The sequence below is a fragment of the Acartia tonsa genome, chromosome 12 (assembly GCF_053477335.1).
Source record: "Acartia tonsa isolate MP-2025a chromosome 12, ASM5347733v1, whole genome shotgun sequence".
Lineage (NCBI taxonomy): Eukaryota > Metazoa > Arthropoda > Copepoda > Calanoida > Acartiidae > Acartia > Acartia tonsa.
In genome coordinates, this window is record NC_137271.1 from 47,634,530 (window position 1) to 47,655,233 (window position 20,704).

Consider the following 20,704-nt stretch of genomic DNA (forward strand, 5'->3'; position numbering starts at 1 on the left):
GCACTTCTATTTATGATAATTTAATTATTTTTATTTTCTCTGTTACCTAGGCAGATTTTGAAAATCCCACATTGATTTTTATCTTTATCTCACTTTTCATCTCATTGGATTGCATACTAAATTTTATTTGAATCTAATCTTGAAATATGTTAACTATTGTTAGCTGCTGAAAAGTCGTCAAAAGAGAGGGGGGAGGGAGTAAAAAGGTAAATCCCTAAGTGTAAGCTTCTGAAAAGATTTGGTAACCCAACCCCTTAAATTAGTTTGACAATATTGTCCTACTTTTTATGTGATTTTGAAAGTATATGCTTATGAATTTGTTTTTAATGAAATTGTCACAAGCAATCTGCAACCCAAAGGCTTGTTAGGTTAGGAAAAAAAAAACGGTTTTCACAGGATGTACTTTGAACTTATGGTGATGTTTAAATTTAATTGTTCCAGGTATGATCCTTCATCATGATAACTTTGCTAAAATTGAGCTACAATTTTAAATTAAAAAAATTTATTCAAATTCTTTCAAAAAAATACAAAAATTAAGCCAAAGATAAATAATAAAATACTGAAACAAAAGGCCAATCTTCTTTATTTTCTTTGTCAACTACAACCTAAAAGATTTTTTTTCAATGATGTCCTTCCTCAAAGTACTAAAATGATCATTAAATCCCACCCTCACTTGATCTTTAAAAGAATTTAAAGTTAAAGGAGGGGGAAGGGGGGGGGAAGGTTAACCTTTGTTTATACCTTAAGTTTGCTAATACTTTGTAGCTACCAAGAAACCAATATAATATACCCTTACCTACCAACATATCAGCAACAAAAAATAATACCTATCTGCTTATTTTCTATTTATTTAAATATAAGGGAGGGGAGATTTTTGTTCTCAACTAGGCACTTTGAGGGAAAACACAAAAAATATTTCTTTTATCTATATAATTGTAATTTAGATAATAAATATGTTACTAGCCTTCTTTACCTTACTTTAAATTTGGTAACATTGTCTTCAATATTAATTTCAAACCTTATGGATTGGGTATCTTACAAACTGAAGCATGTACGCCATAACAATTCACGTTTTCCCACCTCCAAAGATTCCACCTTTTCATCTGAAATATGAGTTATGTAAGTATAGATATTTTAAATTTATGGAAGAGGAAATATCTTATGTGCTAACAAAAACTTATGAACAATTCTAAAATAGGTTGAACTTGAAACTTAAGTTTTAAAAAACGAATTATGAAAAATTTTGTTCTTTTTATACATTGGATTTATACTGTTTTAAGCCCATTGAAGTCAAAACCGGGAATTTAAAGCCTCTGCCCAATATATATTTTTTTGTCTATAAATTTTAACTATCTGCATCAAACTATTAGTTGCAATTTTTAAAAAAAAAAACTAGATATTGATTTTTTTAAAAAGGATTTTGTATTATGATTCTGCAAACAAAATAAAATAAAATAACACTGTACTTTTTGTTTTTAGAATACTTAAGGTCAAAGTTAAATTGTCTAAAATTGCACTTTCTTAAAGTATTATACCATATCTTATTTTTAATTCAACATTTTTAAATATTTACCAATATGCATCTATAATTAATCATAAGACTTGGTTGATTTGGAACCCAATCAGTAAACACAACTAAAGAAATAAAAGCCTTTAACAATGAAAACTAAAGTATTTTTTAAATCAAAATATTTTTTGTATTTACCCTTAAAAGGAACCCAATTCAATATAATAAGTTTTTTTTTTAAAATTAGTTACCAGGAGAAAAATCTGTCCACAACCAGTTGTTAATGTTAACAATGTCGTTTGCACCAATCCAAGCAATATTTACACCACTCAAATTCAGTAGATCTTAATTGAATAAAGGGTCACATGAAACAATACAAAAACACATTTAGGGTTTTAACCCTTACTAAACCCTATTATGAGGGAGAGATACATAATTCCCTCCTAGTTTATTTTGTTTCTAATTTTATTTGTCAGAAAAACTCTCCGACTTTTAAAAATGTCAAAGATAAGTCACATTTAGCAAAAAAAAATTAATATATCCATCATGGTGTCCCCATTAGCCATCCAAAATCCAGGTAAATTTAGTTACATTTTATAAAGATGCCTTAAATACTAAATAATAATAATCTTACTAAACCCACTGATATAACTTAATTGTTACACTGACAGGTATACATGGGAAGTAAAAGTAACATACTTTGAACAAAGTGGTTTTCTTCATCTGATCTAATGGAGGCAAGTTCTGCTCTAGGCTGTTGAACTACACATCGTGCTGAAGCTTCCATCCATGTATATGTCGAAGTTGTGATTTTGTAGCAATGTCCTAAAATACATTCTCATATTCAATAAATATCCAGCTTTGAATATAAAGTACTAGTAAAAGTCTGCTTGAGGCCTTCATAAGCACTTTAAAGCACAAATTATATCCTTACTTATGATGGACTATACATACTTTTATACATATATTTTTTTTCAAAAGCATAAGCTTACTGTGTAACACTCAAATAGTCATGCACAGCAAATATAACAGGAAAAAATTTAAAAAAGAATTGATCATCTACCTTGATCCATCGGTCTTTCAATTATAATCAAGGGAACATTAATCAATCTTTGGAGGAAATATATTTTCTCAGCTTTTGATAAAGGTAGAAAGTTTTTTTGTGTAGAAAGTTTAGATGCTATAAAACATATACATTTTGTCTAAAATTTCATTGACCATATATCTTTCAGCTTTCTCTGCTATGAACAGTTGTAAGTAGTATTTGAAACCAGTTATTGAGATTTTTTGCTTCAACATATCAACATATCCAACCTACCTGAACAATTATCTTGACTCCATCCTGAAGGACATTTTTGATATGCTTCTTCAATATTACATTGCACTGAAAACAGTATAGGAATACAAACCCTATCTCTTCATCTCTTCATTAAAACACATTAATTCTTAATAATTTTTGATAATCTTTAAATAAGTTTAAAGTTTTAATACTCAAGAAAAACAAATGGAGGGATATTTGTAAAAGCTGGAAGTGACACTAATAGTGTATTTGTTTTAATTACAATCTATTATTTTAGTTAGAATTATTTCTTTTGTGAAAATGACAATTGCTTACCAGTTCGTGAGGTTGTGAGCTCCAAACCACCCAAACCTGAAGGGTCATTGTAATCAGAAGAACTTCCAGAAAAAAATTCTAAAATTTTTAACAATTATTCTCATATAAATGTGATGTATAGTCCCTTCCTCCCTGTCTTGAGAGCATTGTATGTATTTTATATATTAACTTTTAGTTCTTGTGTCACCATTCCCGGAGCAAGTCTTTGCTCTGTGATTCGGCACGAACCTAAAAGTGTTAACCTTGTTATTATAATTAATATCTATTTTGTATGTTTAATCTGTCTTTGAATTAATACACTTTATTAGAATATTTAGCTGTTTATTCTTATTATTACTACACGTCATTTTTGGCGCAGTAGTGTAGTACGAATCTATAGCTCAGATTTTCTTTTAATTGTATTATTTCTTTGCTTTTGGTTTTTGTTCAGGATATTTGCAGTGACCAGGATGGACATTGCTGAGTGGAGGAAGATGTCTCAGGAGGAGAAGGATGTGTATATGATTAATTTTATGGGTTCGGTCAAGAATGAGATTCATGCTCTAGAATTGATAATGTGGCGGCGGAGGTGGGTGGGCGTATAGCGCCGCTGGAGACGAACATTCAAGAGTTGACGGATAATGTTACTACTAATAGTGCTGCAGTTACTGGATTAGCTACTCGTATGGACGATTTAGAAGAACGCCTTACTAAAGTAGTGGTGCCTGGTGTTGAAGGTGATATCAAAACCGAGAATGTGACGGTTGTTGATGAGTTTATGACTGGCCAGCAACGAATTTTGGATAGAATTGCACAGCAGAATAGTCTGAATAACTCTATGCCTTGGCAGAGGACTGCTGGAGGATCTGTGCCGGAGGAGAAGCCTGGATTGTTTGTTAGTGGCTCTCGAACTATTTTTGGAGGAATGCAAGATCAGGATGATAAGATCATAAAGCTATGGGAGCTGTCTAAAGTTGATGCTGTGGATAATATCTACAATGGAGTTCTCATGTGGTGGCCAGCCATTTCTGAGGTTAAAGCGGAGGATTTTAACACGCTCAATTTTTTCGAGGCACAATAAATAACCCACTTTGGAGAATTAGTTTACACTTTTATCAGACTGTTTATAAAGAAATATTGCGTCTTTATTATTTACAAATTTGTAATTAAAGGTGGGCGAGAGATGGGCCATCTAAAGTTATTTGGATACTAATGAAAAAACCTGTTTCTAGCTTTGTTGTTGTATTTGGTTTTCAATAAAAAATATTGCTTATTTTATTAATTTCTAAGTAACTATGCATTGGTTTAAAGCAAGGATTATGTTAAAAGTCAGCTTAAACGTTAGGAAAAATCAAGAACTTTGTGAAAAAGTTTAATTTTAGCTATAATGGGAAAAAAAGCAATTTAATGCACATTTTATATAATACGGAAAATTTCTTCCTTTCCCTGTACCTTATAAAAATCGTCAGAAAAAGCTGTTTTTTAAGCAAACAAAAGTGTGTTTTGCTCTATCTGTGAGATATTTTTAAGATGAGAAAAATTTACGTTTACAGTCCCTTTAAATTTCTTTTAATGTTCATATGTAAATAATAAATAAATATTACTTTGTGCTAAAACAGAGCTTAGCATAACCAGAGAAAACACCAACAACTCAGTCTAAATATAAAAAAAAAAATGTTTCTTTATTCTATGTATCTAAATGAATAAGTTTTATTTTTCTTTGAATAATAAAAAGAACAAAAAGTCCACCCCAACATACACTTTTGAAAAACATACCCCCCTTATTTTCAATATTTTTTTTCAAAATTAAGGAAGGTGGAGGCTGGGGCTAACAGTGCTCCAGAATTGAGTTGTAAGCAAGAACGGAATTTGAATTTTGATATAATGTTTTACATTTATATATATATTGCTTACCAATTTTCCCATGTTTAACTGTTGGAGGATAACTGAATTCTAAAGTTGAGCTTGTTGTGGTCTCATTTTTATTTGGTTTGATGGGCATTTTTGGTGCTTTAACTCCTACTAATTATGTATTAAACAAAGCCTTGAAAAACCAACAATTTGGGAAAACAATCTAATGCATAAATAATTATGATTAAATATTAATCCTTATTCGCTTACAAAATTTTAAACATCTTCTGGGAGGGTTGGGGACTGTGTTTATCAAAAACACTCACTCTTTATTTTTTATTTGATATAAAAGCTTTTCTACAGAAAGGATGAACATCAGTGTAATTTTGACATGTTTGAATAGACATGTTTATTTGAAGAATGTAGCAATTCTATAATCTATGAAGGTATTCCAAAACATGTTTAAAAGGAAGGGACATTACAAAAACAATTCTAGCTCTTTTAGATTTATCTAAAGGCTTATTCAACTTATAAAGGAAAGCAATCTCCTTTTGTCTGCATTTGTTTGTAAACAATGAATTTAAATATAAAATCACCAGGAATGAATGTATGAAAAAATAGGATCAAAAAATTCATTTCTGTAAAATTACATTTTTTGAGGAAAGCTAACCATAAAAGTAAAAAAAAATAATGGAAAAAAAGTATCTTCTCCACTTATGTTTCAAAATTTTTATTGGTTTTAGTGAAAATCTACTGCACTTATTGGTCAATATTGGTCAATAAAACATATTTTTTTATAAAAGTACACTTGTCATAAATACATTTGTCATAAAACATATTTTTTTTTTTTATAAAAGTACACTTGTCATACATACATTTGTCATAAAAACATTTGTCATAAAGGTTTGATTGTCATAAAGTTACATTTGTCATAAAGGTATGTTTGTCACAAAGGTACATTTGTCACAAAGGTACATTTGCCATAAAGGTACTTTTGTCATAATGGTGCATTTGTCATAAAGGTACATTTGTCATAAAGTTTTATACTGGTACCAAAATTTTGTACTGGTACCCAAAGTTTTATACTGGTACCTAAAGTTTTATACTGGTACCCAAAGTTTTATACTGGTACCTAAAGTTTTATACTGGTACCCAAATTTTTATACTGGTACCCAAAGTGTATTTATGACAAAAATTACTGAGCCAAATAAAATCTTTTTCAATGCAATACAATGAAAAATTTATTTCATACAATTTTTCTTATTCCATGTTTAAATTCACCAAAAAGATACAATCAAATCTTGTTATCTATTAGGAAAAGCTCAATACTAGTTTGTCAAAATTTGTCTTGAAAATTTTCATAATATTTCATTTACTTTTGTTGTTCTAACTTTATTGTTTTGGATCTAAATCTCAAGTAAAAGAACAAAAATATTGCTTAAATTAACCCACTTACCATTAATTAATATTTGATATATATTATTTTCTTCATTGGCCTTGGGAGTTTTGAGTCAGTAAGTTAATATTTGTAGTTTTCAACAAATTATGCCTTAAAAAGTTGATTCTTTGTCTGAAATAAATACAGGGCACGCAAAAATGCGTTTTTGTATGCTGTGCTAGTTGCATTATAAATTGGTCAGAAAAAGTACCTTTGAAATTTGGTGTTGGTCGATTAATTTTTCCAATTTTGAATGCTTTTGAAAACAGGTTTTTAGGCATTATTTGTTAAAAGCTGATAATATTTTTTTTTATTACGAAACTCTCCATGCTATGAAGAAAAAAAGATACAAGATAAATAGGTCTAATAAAGCAATAATGTTGTTCAAAAAAAAGAACACATTGTATAAATGCACACTTAAACTCACATGGGGCACATATTTAAAAAATTGGAAATTGTAAAATTTCTGCGCAAAAAACATGCAGTGTTTTTTAGAAAACTCCTACCTCTCATTAAAACACAAAATTATAAATTTTGGTTTATGCCGAATTTTTTTCAGTCATTTTGCATCACTTATTTGATCAACATGAATCTAATCAGTTTGGTAAGTACACATTTATTATTTTTATACGACAATGACATTTGTATCAAAACTAGCACAGTAAAACTTTTAAAAATGTTTCTTTGACATGAAATTGTTAGTGAAATACTCTAAACAATATACTCCTCACATTCACAGAGAAAAGACAAATTGCATTAACATATTTCATAGTGACGAAAACCCATATTTATTCAACTTCTAGTTAAAGTAAAGGTTTTTTTTTGCAGTTTCCTTTTGTCAAATTGAAATACTGTTATATATGTTTTTACCTCTTTTATTTGGAAACCTCTCTACAAAGATACCTTTCCCCCTTCTTCCCTTTTATATGGAAATATTCATATATAGGTCCTTTTTTATACAAAGATGCCTGTGATTCTTTTCTTTATCTATTATGTCCGTTTTTTGTGGTTATTTATTACTTTTATAAGTATGTTATTTGTTACTTATGGATGTTATTATTTTTGGTTTACTTGTTATATGTATTTGTATTTGCTTATTTAGGTATGTTTGACAATGTATGTGGGCTTTTCAGAATCACAAGGTATTATACATGACTAGCTTTTGAACATAAAGGTGTCAAGTTTTTATGAAAAATATTGTAATATAGTATAGTAATAGACAGAGAACTTTTATTAGTTAGTGTGATTACACAGTTTATTTTGCAAGGTAAAAATATACTTAGCATGAGGGAGGTAATAAAGAAACAGCAGATCAAGTACATGTACCCAGAATTGTTTGCTGGCGTCAAAAAAAGAAAGAAAAAAATAGATGTTCCCCTCCCAATTCTAAAATCTTTGGATTAGTGGTGTGCACAGGGTTTTGACTTGGAGAGATGAGATTAAAATTTTACAAAAAAAATATTTAATTAGAATAAGTCTACTTACTTTTTTATATGTGTAAAATTTGTAATTTGAAAAACCAACCTCTGGTCCAAATCTAATGTTGTCTTTTATTTAGAAGATGCTATGGATGAAAGTAGATCTAGAACTTTAGATTCAGCAGAAACAGGCAATGATGTACTTGGTACTAGTTTAGATTTAAAGTAGTGCAAGCTACCCTATAACTGTGAGAATATGTTAACAAAAACAAAATTTAGCATGAATGAATAATTATATCCCAAGGAATTAAATGATCAAGAGATAGCTCATCATTTAAATAAATTTATGTAAATGATCAACAATGATCATCAATATTTTGTTTGAGCTGATATTCATTTATTTAGCTTAAGGATTAAAAAAAAAATATCACTTTTTTTTGCAATGGAAGTAGTGTTTCCATACTTTACTCCATACTATGCCCTTTAGAAATCTTAGCACGTTTTTAAAAAGCACAGCTTTTCTATAATTAGGGTCAATTTGTATGTCTGTCTGATTTAAAAAGCATAGCAACTCTTGTTACCAGAATTTTCATATGTCCATTTTAAGCAAGTTGATTTTTACATTTTTTAACAAGAGTTTTTTATGTGATTTAATCATCCTATTGATCTGATTTTTGGAGTACTGATTCCTATTACAATAAGGTGCAATATTATAAGTGGAGCATCTTCATAACCAAGTCCTAAAAATGTCAGCATGTCCTTAAACAGAATTCTGTATTTTAGAAGTTTTTTATGTATAATTTAGTCAAAACTTGTTTATTTATATTTTGTATGTTCAGTTTTGACACTCTACAAGGGTTAATGTTTGACTGTCCTACCGTTTTAGCGCTTCAATTTTTTGAATTTTGTCCTCCTTGTTTTCATAGATGTCGCCCTAGTAGGTTTTTCCTTTAGAAGGTTTGCCCCCAAACATTTAAGGCACTAATATAGTGCTCCCCTAAACAAGTACTTTAAATGTTTTTTGAGGAATAAAGTTAAAAACTTATTAAGTTAAAAGCTTATTAATCTATTTTTGAAAAAAAAACCTGCTATTTGCCTGACAACTGTCGACAATTTTAAAATTCTGTGTAAACACTATCTAGCCTAGTTTACTTTTTGGACTTTTTTGGATATAATGCTTCCCCCCCCCCCTCTATGGTAAGTAGCACAGCTTCTAAACAACTAATGTGTCTATATATATTAATCTTAGAATAAGAAGAACTTATAACATCTTTTATGAACTGAAAAAAGATAAAATCAATCAACTATAATCCTTTTAATAAAGTAATGGATGTGTGTTTGTCTGTTTGTTTGTACAAAAGGATCTTGCTAACTGTTGAACCGATTGGGTTCTCTTTAACAGGATAGCTTCTCATATGTCCCTGGAAGGTTTATAACCAATTTGGGAGAGGGTACCACTACCCTCCCAAGAGAAATCACCAAAACATTAATTTTTTTTACTCTTAAACACAACACAGCTAGGTATTGTATAGACTTGAACACAACATAGATAGGTATTGTAGAGACTTGAACCCAAAAAAAAATTTAAAGTGCCACTAGAGGCCACTAGGGGTATAGCTGCTAGTACATAAATAATTTATATCTCCAGGGATCTTACAATAAGTATCAAAGCACAAAAAAACATGCACCTTTGTTTCAGAGCTTTACTTTTATGGATATAAAAAACTTAACAATCATTATATTTGAATAAAAGGGTTAGTTGTGTATGTATGGGTGGGGGAAGGGTTTATTATCTATAAGTATTTTATTATTTTTTTAGTGCTTATAACAAAAATGTTGTTAAATAAAAAAGTGATAGAAGCAAAATATGAATAGACTTATGATTCAAAATTCTTCAACAAACAGGGAAAATACACAAATCCTTTAGCTAATGAGCTCAAATAGGAGCTTAGGTAGGGTGGGCGGGCGAATAAAATTGACTGTTAAAGGTAAAGAAATAAAATGAAAGATATATTGATGGGTAGTATATGTACATTTATCATATTATGTTTTTAGTGAGCAGACCAGAGTGTTTCGACCACAACATACTGTCTGAAAAGGATAGACGAGTTAGTAATCTAGATCCAGATTATAAATATTGTGATGCAATTAGAGAAGGAATATTCAGTAACAGCCCAAACTGGCAAGGAGGAGGTTGGTACAGGTTCCATCACCCAGCTGGTTCTATGCTTGCTATGTCAGCTCCAGGTGACAGGGTTTGTGGGACAGATGCACCTGGTTGGACAAATTCTACACTACCAGATAACATGGGAGAAAGTAAAGCAATTGAAATATGCTTTCAATGGGATGGAACAATTTGTTTTTGGAAAAATACAGGCGCAGCCACTAATTGTGGTACATTTTTTGTCTACTATCTTGAAAACACACCAGATTGTAGGTCGAGATATTGTGGCAGCACCTAAATATAAACATTTTCAATCCATTAATAACAAATTGGTTATTAATTCTGGCTTCTTTACAATTAGTTAGTATACAATGATAAGCTTAAAGGGTGTGCAAAAATGCTTATATTTTTAAAATTCAAATTGCACAGCTTGTGTTTATCATCGAAAAATGTTATGCATACTATTAGAATCTTATCATGAACTCTGGTTTTTGGAAACATATATATTTATCATACTTGTTGTTTAGGATGTACATTGATAAATGTGAGAAAGATTTAAAAGTTTTAAGTCAGTTGGAAAATTTTACCACTTAGCTCCATAATATAAATAGCACAGTAAAGTTTTTTTTTATTTCTAAAAAGTAGATTTTTTGACAATTCTTAATGTTTTTTTCGGATACATAATGCCTCAAGTCGATGAAAAAAATGAGATATTGATTATAAATTCCTGTCAATGGTTAGTAGGTTTAATTAAGCTAAACTTTTTTTAAAATTTAATAAACACACTGTATAAATCATTTTGGAAAAATACTTAATTATCACCCATTGCGCTTCCCTTTCTAATATAGTATGTAAGTGAGAGAAAATTTGAAAACAAAGAAAGAATAAATCCTAAAAAAGCCTGATCTTTAAAAGTTAAATCTTGTCTTTTAAATTCATTTTTAATCTGTAACTAATTCTGTAGTTTTCAGAGTTAATCTCTTTCTTTTATGTAATACGTATATTTGTTAATATAACAGACGTACTTCCAATTGATTCAGTTTTAGACTTATTAATTAGGATATTTATGATTAAAATTCATGTTTTACATAATTTTAGAACATTTTATTATAAAATTATTGTAGTATGTAACAAATCAAAAGCAAAGCAAATACAGGGTGCGGCACATAAATCGAGACAAATTCTAATTTTTAAACAAACGAACATAAAATCGTCAATTTTAAAGATTTTATTGAATTTTAAAAACTGAGAGGCAGAATAGGTAAATGACTGTTAGATTATTAAAAAAAATCGCTGACAACCTCAATCACCGCCTCTACCCGCCTCCTCAACCGCTGACAGATCCAGGTCAAAAAGTACCTGTCCAAGCTGGCGTAGTTCTCCTTGATAGTGGCAATGAGGGAGGTCTTTGTTGTATGGGCACGTCTATTGGTGCATGCTTCAAAGTAGCCCCAGGCCCAAAAGTCCATTGAATTAAGATCGGGCTGCTGGGAGGCCACATTTCCTTAGGAACGTGAGTGACCGCAGGATCCAAATTCGCCCAACTTTCAAGCTACCCTTAGACACGGAGGCTCTTATTTTGACCACAGTTGAGCTAGAACGACGTTCTTTACCTTTTTAGAAATGGCATGAAGTTTCAGCTAGGGTTGTCAGCGCAACCCATAGTCTAAAATGAGTTTTAAAGTTCAATAGGGGTCCCTGAAGTCAAGAACCGAGAAATTTTCACGAATTTTCATGGTTTTTGACGTTTTTTACATCTCAAAATCTGCCCCGTTTCACTTTGCTGGAGTACTACGGCTAAGCCAATTCAGATAGACAGCTCTAGTCTTTTCTAGTGTCTTACGTATGAATCTAACAGTATCCCCAGCAAGTTACATAACTCTACCTCACCTACAGATGGGCTGAGGTCAGATTTAGTGGGCCCTAGTCAAGAATCCAGATTAAACCACCGGCGCATTTGGAATCTGCCTTGTTGTACATATGCGCGGCCAGCTCGTTGTACACGTCCATCTTCGCCCAAAGATATTTTTGTGCTAAAAGGTCATTACCTAAGCTTTTTAAAGTGGGGTCAAACGTCCTGATTGGTCAAGTAGTTTTGGCGCTATGGCTGTTTAAAGTTTGTCTCGATTTATGTGCCGCACCCTGTATATAACTTTCTGAAAGATAAAAATATAAATATTTAATTTACAGTAGGTTTTGAATTAGAAATTTCTTTTTGTAATATAAATTTACAATATTAAGTAACCATCCAAACATATATTAAATATTTTGAGATTGATTGGTAATATCAACTATAACATATGTATAGTCTACCCTTATTATTAATCTAAGCCTATGTGGAAATAGTGTTATTGCTTTGCTACTTTTTAATTCATTATGATAAATAAAAACTATTTCATGTACATATGTAGACTTAAATCTATCTATTTCTCTTTCTTCAAATAATTCATTTCGGTTTTCTTTCATAATATCAATGCCAATGATGTTAGAGTTAGATAGATTTATTTAGTGAATTATGATTTTTATGTTTCAAGAACAAAATTCTTCTAATTAATATAATAAAATATAATTGTCTGCATTATAAAGTTCTTTTCCTTTTATTTTTTATATTGTTTTCAGGCTACTTTTTACTTGAATTTACTTTGTCTTTTGGACTCTCTGTTAACATTTTAGAGTTAATACACTCTAAATTAAACCCAGCTATCCAATTCAGATGGATGAATTAACCCTAAATAAAGAAAAGCTATACTATTTTTGGCAATATATATACCAGGATTTTGGATGGCAATAATTTTTAAAATTTTCACAAAAAATTGTCAATTTGTGCCATTTGTAAATTCCGAAAATATTATAACTCTATCTTTAATTAATTCAACAACTAAAATAAGGTGCCATAATTTTATTACATAAAGTAGTTAGATTGTTAATATGTTTCTTAAAATTTTGGGAAAGCTTCAAATAGGTATTGAAAGTTTTAGGCTCTTTTGTCTAGATTTTTAGTCTAAAGATGTTTTCAGGCTATTTTTCTTTCCTTTGATTACATTGCCACTAGTTAATGTTTGTATACTCTAATCTGACAAGGTTGTGCTTTTCAGCAAGTTTCTTTCTTGGCTCTCAGCTTTATTTAGGAGGGGATTAGACACCCCCTTCAAAAATATTTGATATTATTCTCCATCCATTTACCTGCAGGGGCCAAAATTTAAAAAAAAAGACTGATAAATGAATTTATCTTATGTAAAAAATGAGAGTTTTATTCTTTACTCTAGTATGTACTATGTGCTAAAGATTATTGATCAGATAGAAAAAGTACAAATTACCATAACAGCATATTATCCATAAACATAAAATTCATACTTTTTAAAAATATTTAAAAAAGTAAGTTTGAATAATCTTATATTTTATCATATTTGTATATGTGACAAAAATAAATTTGTTGTATTGCATAAACATTTGTTGTCATCTTACACTATTTAACCCTTTACAGCCAATTTTTATGTGTTTTAAATAAGTGATAGAAAACAAGCATGATGATGTTAATTCATTGATATATTGTAAAGAATTAAGTTTTTAATGAATTAATTTTGATGAAATCAAAAGGCCTAATTTTACTCTATACCAGAATACTGTATTTATGAAGTAAAACACTCTAAAAGCTATAAATTTTACCCAAATAAAAAATGACCTTTTGCTCTGATCAAAAAGGACCACAACAACAGTAAAAATTAATTTTTAAATCCACTCAAAAAAGTTTATTGGGGACTTAATTCAAATTCAGGCTCTGCAGTTTGATTCTACTAGTGTCATAGTATATTTTTGATATATGTTTTAAAAATAGGTTAAAAACAGTTTAACCTAGTTGCTTTACATTAGTAATTATTCTCTTCCCTGACACAGCTGGAGGTTAATAATAATAGATTGATTAGTTTTCTTTCGATGCATTTATTATTATTTGAATCTTACACTGGATTATCCCATACATGTCTAATCAAAACTATATCTAAAATACATCTTTAGCATACAGTGACACGTTTTAATTAAAAATATTGTTTTAATTTATAATATAATTTTATTGGTATATATGTAATCAAGCTATAATACTTTTAAGAGTCAATTTTATTATCAGAGCAAAAATCATTTTGTTAGTTGTATAAAAATGTAAAATTAAGTTTTGAGATCAATTTTGACAAACAGTCTGAGACTGTGCCTTGCAAGGACCATTGAACCATTTCCAATCAACAGCACTTCCCCACTGAAAAACAATTTGATTTTTTGTTTGTGTCTTTTTTTAATAGGGTAGAGGGAAAATCTTAAATATGATAATGAAAAATTGAAGAAGAAAGACAATGTAAATTTTAAAAGATCAAAAAATCTGTCACTTATTCCAGAATCTTTTTAAATTTTATACATGAGTTTTGAGATAATATTTGATATTATATTTTTACTTGTATACAAGCATCATCTGTTTCATTTGATGGTTCATTTGTTCCCCAAAACGTTGTCACAACTAAAAAATTTAGGGTATAAAAGTTATAATTATATCTTTAGGTGAACTGGATGTTCATAAAAAATTAAATATTACTTATTGATCCATCCCACCACTGCCAGGATTTATCATCACCATCAACACGTTTTCCACCTGTCCAATATCCCCATTGTCCATATGTGTTGTTATTGCCATATATTAATCTTAGTTGACCTAGAATGTGTTTTTTAATAAAAAAAACTTTTGTTTAAAAAGGTTTATGAAACTAAATTAAATTTTATTTATCTATTTCCAAACTTGAAGTTGTTATGTTAAGAACTAATATTATTGTAATATTATTATTTCAAACTTACCTTGTACATATGAATCTTCTTTTTTAGAGGATACTTTTGGTAAGTTTCCTTGCAGTTCTAAACATGCTTGTTGAGCCTGTGACCAACTTAAACTGTCATTCAGAAAGTAGTAACATGTTCCTATAGAGTAAATAGGAATTGTAACATGTATTATAAGTAAAACACAAACAAGCATAAAGCATTTTATTTGCATTTATTTTACATATAGAAGTTCTGATTGATAAAAAGTAAACTAATTTTTGCTTACTTATCCTAATTATTTAGCAACCTATATTTGTGGGTTATTATTTACATAAAGATAGTGAAAGAAGCTTCTGTTAGAGGTAGAGTTCTGAAAATTTTCTGTGAATTCTTTTTTAAAATTTTTTTATGGTCAGAAAGGTGAACAGATTTTTTTGAGATATACTCACTTAATAAAATTTTACCCAATATTTTAAAAGGATTTAGTTACATTACCCCACCCCTTGGCTATTTTAGTGGGTTGTCTACTATTGCTAATGGATATGTATAGGAGTGTATGATGGCGGACACTTATATAGGTGTATCCATCCTTTTTGCCATGAGGTTCGTACACCCTCATACACCTCCTTCTACACGGCTCTGGATTGCATAGCACAAATTCCTTTTATTCTCCTCTTTGTACCTCTGATGTGAGTTGTTATGCTATTTTAAATTTTTAACATTTTATCTTGATAATAATTAAATTTTATTTTGTGTTACATATATGTATTTTGGCATAGAAATGTTTGAATATCAATAAAGATAAAGTTTCAAAATTCTGCTGTTTGCAAAAACACCCCTATGAGTAAAATCGCCAAAAATAAAAAATAAATAAAATAAAAGATAACCTGTTGATGGATTTTGGTTCCATCCTTCTAAACAAGGCCGATAAGCTACAAAAAAAAATTAATCATAGATAACTAATCGATTCTAATGATAAATATTATCTGGATTCTGAGAAGGGAATGTGGGGGGGGGGATAGAATAGGGTTAAAGATTTTTTGAAAGAATAATATTACTACATATATGATTGGCTATAATTTATAAAGAATGCTGAACTTGTAAATTCAAAAACTCATTTATATAAATCTGAGTTTGGTATCAAATCATTCAAGTAAACATTTCAATATTTAAAAAATAAACAGAATTTTTCAAACTTTTAGCTGTTTTGCTTTATAAAAGATTTTTTAAGTTACCTTCTCCAACTTCTTCATTTTCTGGCTCATCTGCATAATCTGATTTCAAAATGTTACATTACTTATTATATAATTCATTGTCTAATACATAATATTTTAAACTTGCATCTATACCTAGAAGTTTGGGCACTTCAGGAGGGATTGGGAGGAAGTTAGTTTTGAAAAAAAGAAGAAATAAAACTTGAGAAATGATTTTTCTGGAAGCGTTTTTCTTGGAAGGGTATTAGTTCAATAAGTTAAAACCATTCAAGTACCCACAGTTCACTCGAAGCGACAGTAAGAGAAAAAAAATTTCCCAGACATAAGGCCAACTGTTTCTAAAATGTCCCAATAAACATATAAATTTAGTGGAAAAACATTAAATTTTAGAATTTTTAAAGTTAAATTTTCATTCTCTAGGAGATACCACATAATCATGACAAGAAAAGCAAAGCTTATTTATTTAAAATTATTTAATATGAACAACTTTGCTTTTATGAAGTCTTTTATAAAACTGAATTTCTGTGACCTTAGCAAAGCAACTGATAAAAATGGCCATAAGACTTGTCTTCCCTAGATAATATCCATTTTTAGATAGTTTATACAAACAATCAAAAATATGAGGCTATGATAGATAAATTTAACTGTTATAATACAAGTTTGACTAAGGCATACCTATAATAAAAAAATGATATTGAATTAGTAACTAATTTTAAACTAAGGCATAATAATAATGAAAAAAAACACATATTAATTTACTACTAACCATTGATATCCACATCATTTATGTCAGCTCCATTTTCCACCAGTATTTTTATTACATCTGTATATCCATACTCTGCTGCATACATAAGGCTTGTTTTTCCTAGATTATATTTATCTTTTTTTAAATTATGCTATTCAAAATAGATAAATATTAATAATTAATGATTAATAGTCAGGACCTATTAGATATGTGAAACACTTAAACTTAAACTTAAAGTCATAAAATAATATTAACAAATAATATATTAATTTACGAATAATCAAAATTAACCCTTACAGATTGGGGGGGGGGGGGGGCTTCTAGAGCCCCCCCTCTAGTTTTTTCAATCTCATTTTTTTGTAGGTAAGATGGAGTGCTGTGACTTCATGACTTTTTAAGTTTAGTAATTATACGTCGGCAAGAGTTGATTTTATTAGGATATCTGGTCTGTGTCGGTCGTGGTATCCGGTCAAAGTCGGTTGGGTAGCACCAAAATTAGAAAAAAATTCTAAAAAAATCTTAATTTCTACATTATGACTTTTGTGTATAAGGTGAAACCTAAAATTTTTTTGGTGAATACTTAAATATCAATGACCTTCTGAGAAAAAATGTGTTATGGCCGTTTGACCGCTCCCTGACCGACTTTATGACCGATTTTTGTCCGGCTTGTACTACAGACATATATCATGAATATCGTGGCTTCTATTACAGCTAGAGTCCTATAAATTTTTTTTGGTAAATCCTTGAGCAACATCAAACAGATAAAAATATTAATCATCGCCCCCAACCGCTGTTTTACTGCCGTAACCGCCGAAAATGGCGGTTTCCGTTATTTGCCGTTTTTTGGCGATGATCAGAAAAAGTAATTTTTTTGTTATGAAAAATAAAAGTTTGTCCTAAAATTTAGTCATCCTAGCTGCAAAATTGGCTGCTCTACAGCTGTTTTAAAATTTGGCGGCTGGCCGCTAAAAAGCGGCTAAGGAGCGGCCTGGCTGCTATGACTAGAAAAAGTAATTTTCTTTAAAAATACACATGAACCACCAGAAAAAAATTTTACGTCTTTATCTGTAACAGGAGCCGAGATAGCGGGGGGGCTCTTGGAGCCCCCCCCCTCCGATCTATTAAGGTGGGAATTGGGGCCCGAGCTGTAAGGGTTAACAAAAATATGATACTAGTATAGATAATTTTAACTGTTAATACACAAGTTAAACTAAAGTATAACTATGATAATAATAAAAATTATATTTATTAAGTAACTAACCATCGTTATCTATAGCATTTACGTCAGCTCCATTTTCAAGCAGTACTTTTAATGCATCTATATATCCATTCTCTGCTGCATACATAAGACTTGTCTTTCCTAGATTATATTTATCTTTTTTAAAATTATGCTATTCAAAATAGATAAATATTAATAATTAATGATTAATAGTCAGGACCTATTAGATATGTGAAACACTTAAATTTAAACTTTAAGTCATAAATAATATTAACAAATAATATATTGATTTATAACTGACCATTGTTATCCATAGCATTTATGTCAGCTCGATTTTCTAACAGTACTTTTATTACATCTGTATGTCCATACTCTGCTGCATACATAAGACTTGTCTTTCCTAGAATAAATCTATTTCTAGTTCATACAAATTAGCAAAAATATGATAAATTTTAACTGTTAATATACAAGTTAAAATAATAAAAATAAAAAAAATTTAAAAAAAAAAATAACCATTGTTATTTTCAGCATTTATGTCAGCTCCATTTTCCACCAGTTTTTTTTACTATATCTACATATCCTTTCTCTGCTGCATACATAAGACTTGTCTTTCCTAGATTATATTTTTTTTCAGAAAAAATAAATATAAACAACAAAATGATGCTATTATAGATTATTTTTTACTGTACATATACAAATTAAAATAGGTTTAGTCCCTTTCCAGACAACACCTCTTGAGGGCTGTTTTTACATATTTTAACAATAGCTTTTCTCCTATTTCTAGCCCCTGTTGAGAGCTCTAATTCAGCAGGCCAATAGCCTAACCTAAAAAAGCTACTGTAAAAATATGATGAAACGCCCCATAAGAGGTGTTGCCATGAAAGGGACTATAGCAAAAAATGTTATTTAACTAACCATTGTTATCTATAGCATTTATGTCAGTTCCATTTTCCAACAGTATTTTTATAAATTCTGTATTTCTATTAGCTGCTGCAACCAGGAGACTTGTGTACCCTAGATAATATTTAATTTTAAAAAGTTCACATAGACAAAAATTACAATGGTATGTAAAATATATATTAGATATAATTAACACTTATTGCTTTGGTTGCCTTAACCCTTAATGGTTTGGGGGTGGGTGTAGAGATAAATGCCCCCTTCCTCAATATAACTGGGTCACTGTTTAAATATGGGTATGATAACCTATTTGCAATTTTAACCCATTAGTGCCGAACCGGGTTTTAAAACCCGGTGCCAGAAAATGTAAAAAAAACCGGTTTCCGGCTTCATAATTGCATCATTCTCAGTATGAATCCCCCCTCTACTACCCTAACTTTCATTTCCCCCTGGAGCAGGCAGTTTTGCTTACTTCCGTTTGCCGGTATAGATCAACAAAGTTTGAAAATCATGACAATTCAAAATACCCCATCTAACTTTTTTGTTTTTATAGTAAAGTCGCTGATTTTTTTCTTTAAATCTAATGTTTATTGACAAGTACATCTATTTGTGAATTCGTTTTATTTAAATTATTATTTTTTATATGATTTTTTTATCGTTTTTTTACGCCCTATATAGGCCCGGTTCGGCATTTCCATTTTGAGTCTGAAATTTTTATTACCCGGTTTCACTAATAGATCTTTTTTGACAACAACAACAAAACAGGGTTTTTTTACCCGAAATCGCCGGCTAAACACGAAATTTGAAATAAATCGCTTCGTATTATACTTGTAGCTCTTTAGATTACATGAGGTTGTGTAGTTTTCAATTACGGATCGTATCAAAGTTCTAAAAAGTGTTCATCTCACTTTTGGCGTTCAAAAATTACATTTTTTGATTTTTGGTCAAAATAACCGGGTTTATACAGGTCAACCGGGTTTTAAAACTGGGGGAAAGCACCAAAAACGGGTGTTAATGCCTGGTTGGTATTTATGGCCAAGCCGAACCGGGTTTTTTTGCAACTTTCCTGTGCACGCCACTAGAGCAAAACAAAAAAATACGAATTCCGTTTTGACCATTATAAAGCTTCCCTGAAACTTACAGCTCGATCGGCCCATAAAAGTGGCGCTCGGCACTAATGGGTTAATATCTGCATCCTGGCAGGCATACGATACCAGCAAACCTGGCAGGCTCATCTAGTTTTTATTTTATTAAATACTATAATATAGGAGGGAACAAAAATTTCAAAAGTGAAAAAAATCCCAAGAGGATAATGCCATAATTTGTTACAACAGGAACTCAAACTTTTGTACCTCCACCTTGAGCTAATATTGGTGGTGAGAGCATGGCCAAAGAAAACAGAACCAAGATTATGGTTTTCTAAATAAAATATGTCTTAATGTAATAATTCATTAAACTGTAGTTCTTACTGAAATATTAAATACCTACAAATTTGATAAATATGCCATTAATTACAATTAAATTACAATTAGACTTACCAATCCTCCCATCTTGTCTTCTATGACAAAAATCCCATACTAAAATTAGAAGTTGTAACTTGATTGCTTATATAAGCTCACTGGGAGGCGTTTTTGTTGGTATTATATTTGGAATTACCATCAGCATAATTTTTTTTTTCAGATTAGAATAAAGTACTAATTTTGAAATAGGATGGCTTGAGTAAAAGGGGTAAAAATGTTGAATTAAATCAGATTAACTTCAAACATTAGTTTTGGAAAAAAATCTCTAATATAGGTTAGTTACATAAAACTAATGCTGTAAAAATTAAGTTTTACCTACTACTGCTATCTGGGTTCTTAG

At 30.0% G+C, this 20,704-nt stretch overlaps 3 protein-coding genes across 4 annotated transcripts; 1 reads left to right on the top strand and 2 right to left on the bottom strand.

Annotated features, from left to right (window-relative positions):
- Positions 1-485: 485 nt before the first annotated feature.
- LOC145333516 (snaclec alboaggregin-A subunit beta'-like) lies at positions 486-5,067 on the bottom strand. 2 transcript variants are annotated; one of them, XM_080178674.1, is made up of 9 exons: positions 5,016-5,067; positions 4,706-4,757; positions 3,123-3,200; positions 2,826-2,891; positions 2,207-2,332; positions 1,759-1,851; positions 1,574-1,635; positions 1,019-1,103; positions 486-605 (listed from the first exon to the last, which is right to left on the bottom strand). In XM_080178674.1, the coding sequence occupies exons 1-8, from the start codon at positions 5,025-5,027 to the stop codon at positions 1,020-1,022; spliced, it is 573 nt and encodes a 190-aa protein (XP_080034800.1). In that variant the 5' UTR covers positions 5,028-5,067; the 3' UTR covers positions 486-605; position 1,019. The 2 variants fall into 2 exon arrangements, with proteins under 2 accessions (XP_080034800.1, XP_080034801.1); XM_080178675.1 differs by lacking the exon at positions 1,574-1,635.
- Positions 5,068-9,853: 4,786 nt separating this feature from the next.
- On the top strand, positions 9,854-10,270 carry LOC145333386 (pancreatic secretory granule membrane major glycoprotein GP2-like). Its single transcript, XM_080178503.1, has one exon. It carries the CDS (start codon positions 9,854-9,856, stop codon positions 10,268-10,270), a length of 417 nt encoding a protein of 138 aa, XP_080034629.1.
- Positions 10,271-13,895: 3,625 nt separating this feature from the next.
- On the bottom strand, positions 13,896-20,464 carry LOC145333737 (lithostathine-like). The gene is made up of 13 exons (XM_080178957.1): positions 20,383-20,464; positions 20,197-20,263; positions 18,863-18,961; positions 18,461-18,560; positions 18,249-18,347; positions 17,990-18,088; positions 16,750-16,848; positions 16,005-16,043; positions 15,657-15,701; positions 14,809-14,928; positions 14,552-14,668; positions 14,415-14,476; positions 13,896-14,221 (listed from the first exon to the last, which is right to left on the bottom strand). Exons 5-13 carry the CDS (start codon positions 18,331-18,333, stop codon positions 14,147-14,149), a joined length of 741 nt encoding a protein of 246 aa, XP_080035083.1. The 5' UTR covers positions 18,334-18,347; positions 18,461-18,560; positions 18,863-18,961; positions 20,197-20,263; positions 20,383-20,464; the 3' UTR covers positions 13,896-14,146.
- Positions 20,465-20,704: the final 240 nt, after the last annotated feature.

Bases quoted from the DNA above. Each gene is read 5' to 3' on its own strand.
- LOC145333737 (XM_080178957.1), bottom strand. From the start codon at position 18,333: ATGTATGCAGCAGAGTATGGACATACAGATGTAATAAAAGTACTGTTA. The intron at 16,044-16,749 runs GTTAGTAGTAAA...TTTTGAAATCAG, and splicing joins AAATGATGTGGATATCAATG to ATTATGCAGATGAGCCAGAA. The intron at 14,477-14,551 runs GTAATATTTAAT...TAAATTTTTTAG, and splicing joins GTGGTGGGATGGATCAATAA to TTGTGACAACGTTTTGGGGA.
- LOC145333516 (XM_080178674.1), bottom strand. The intron at 2,333-2,825 runs GTAGGTTGGATA...AATGTATTTTAG, and splicing joins GAGTCAAGATAATTGTTCAG to GACATTGCTACAAAATCACA. The intron at 1,852-2,206 runs GTATGTTACTTT...TATTCAATTAAG, and splicing joins AGAAAACCACTTTGTTCAAA to ATCTACTGAATTTGAGTGGT.
- LOC145333386 (XM_080178503.1), top strand. From the start codon at position 9,854: ATGTTTTTAGTGAGCAGACCAGAGTGTTTCGACCACAACATACTGTCT.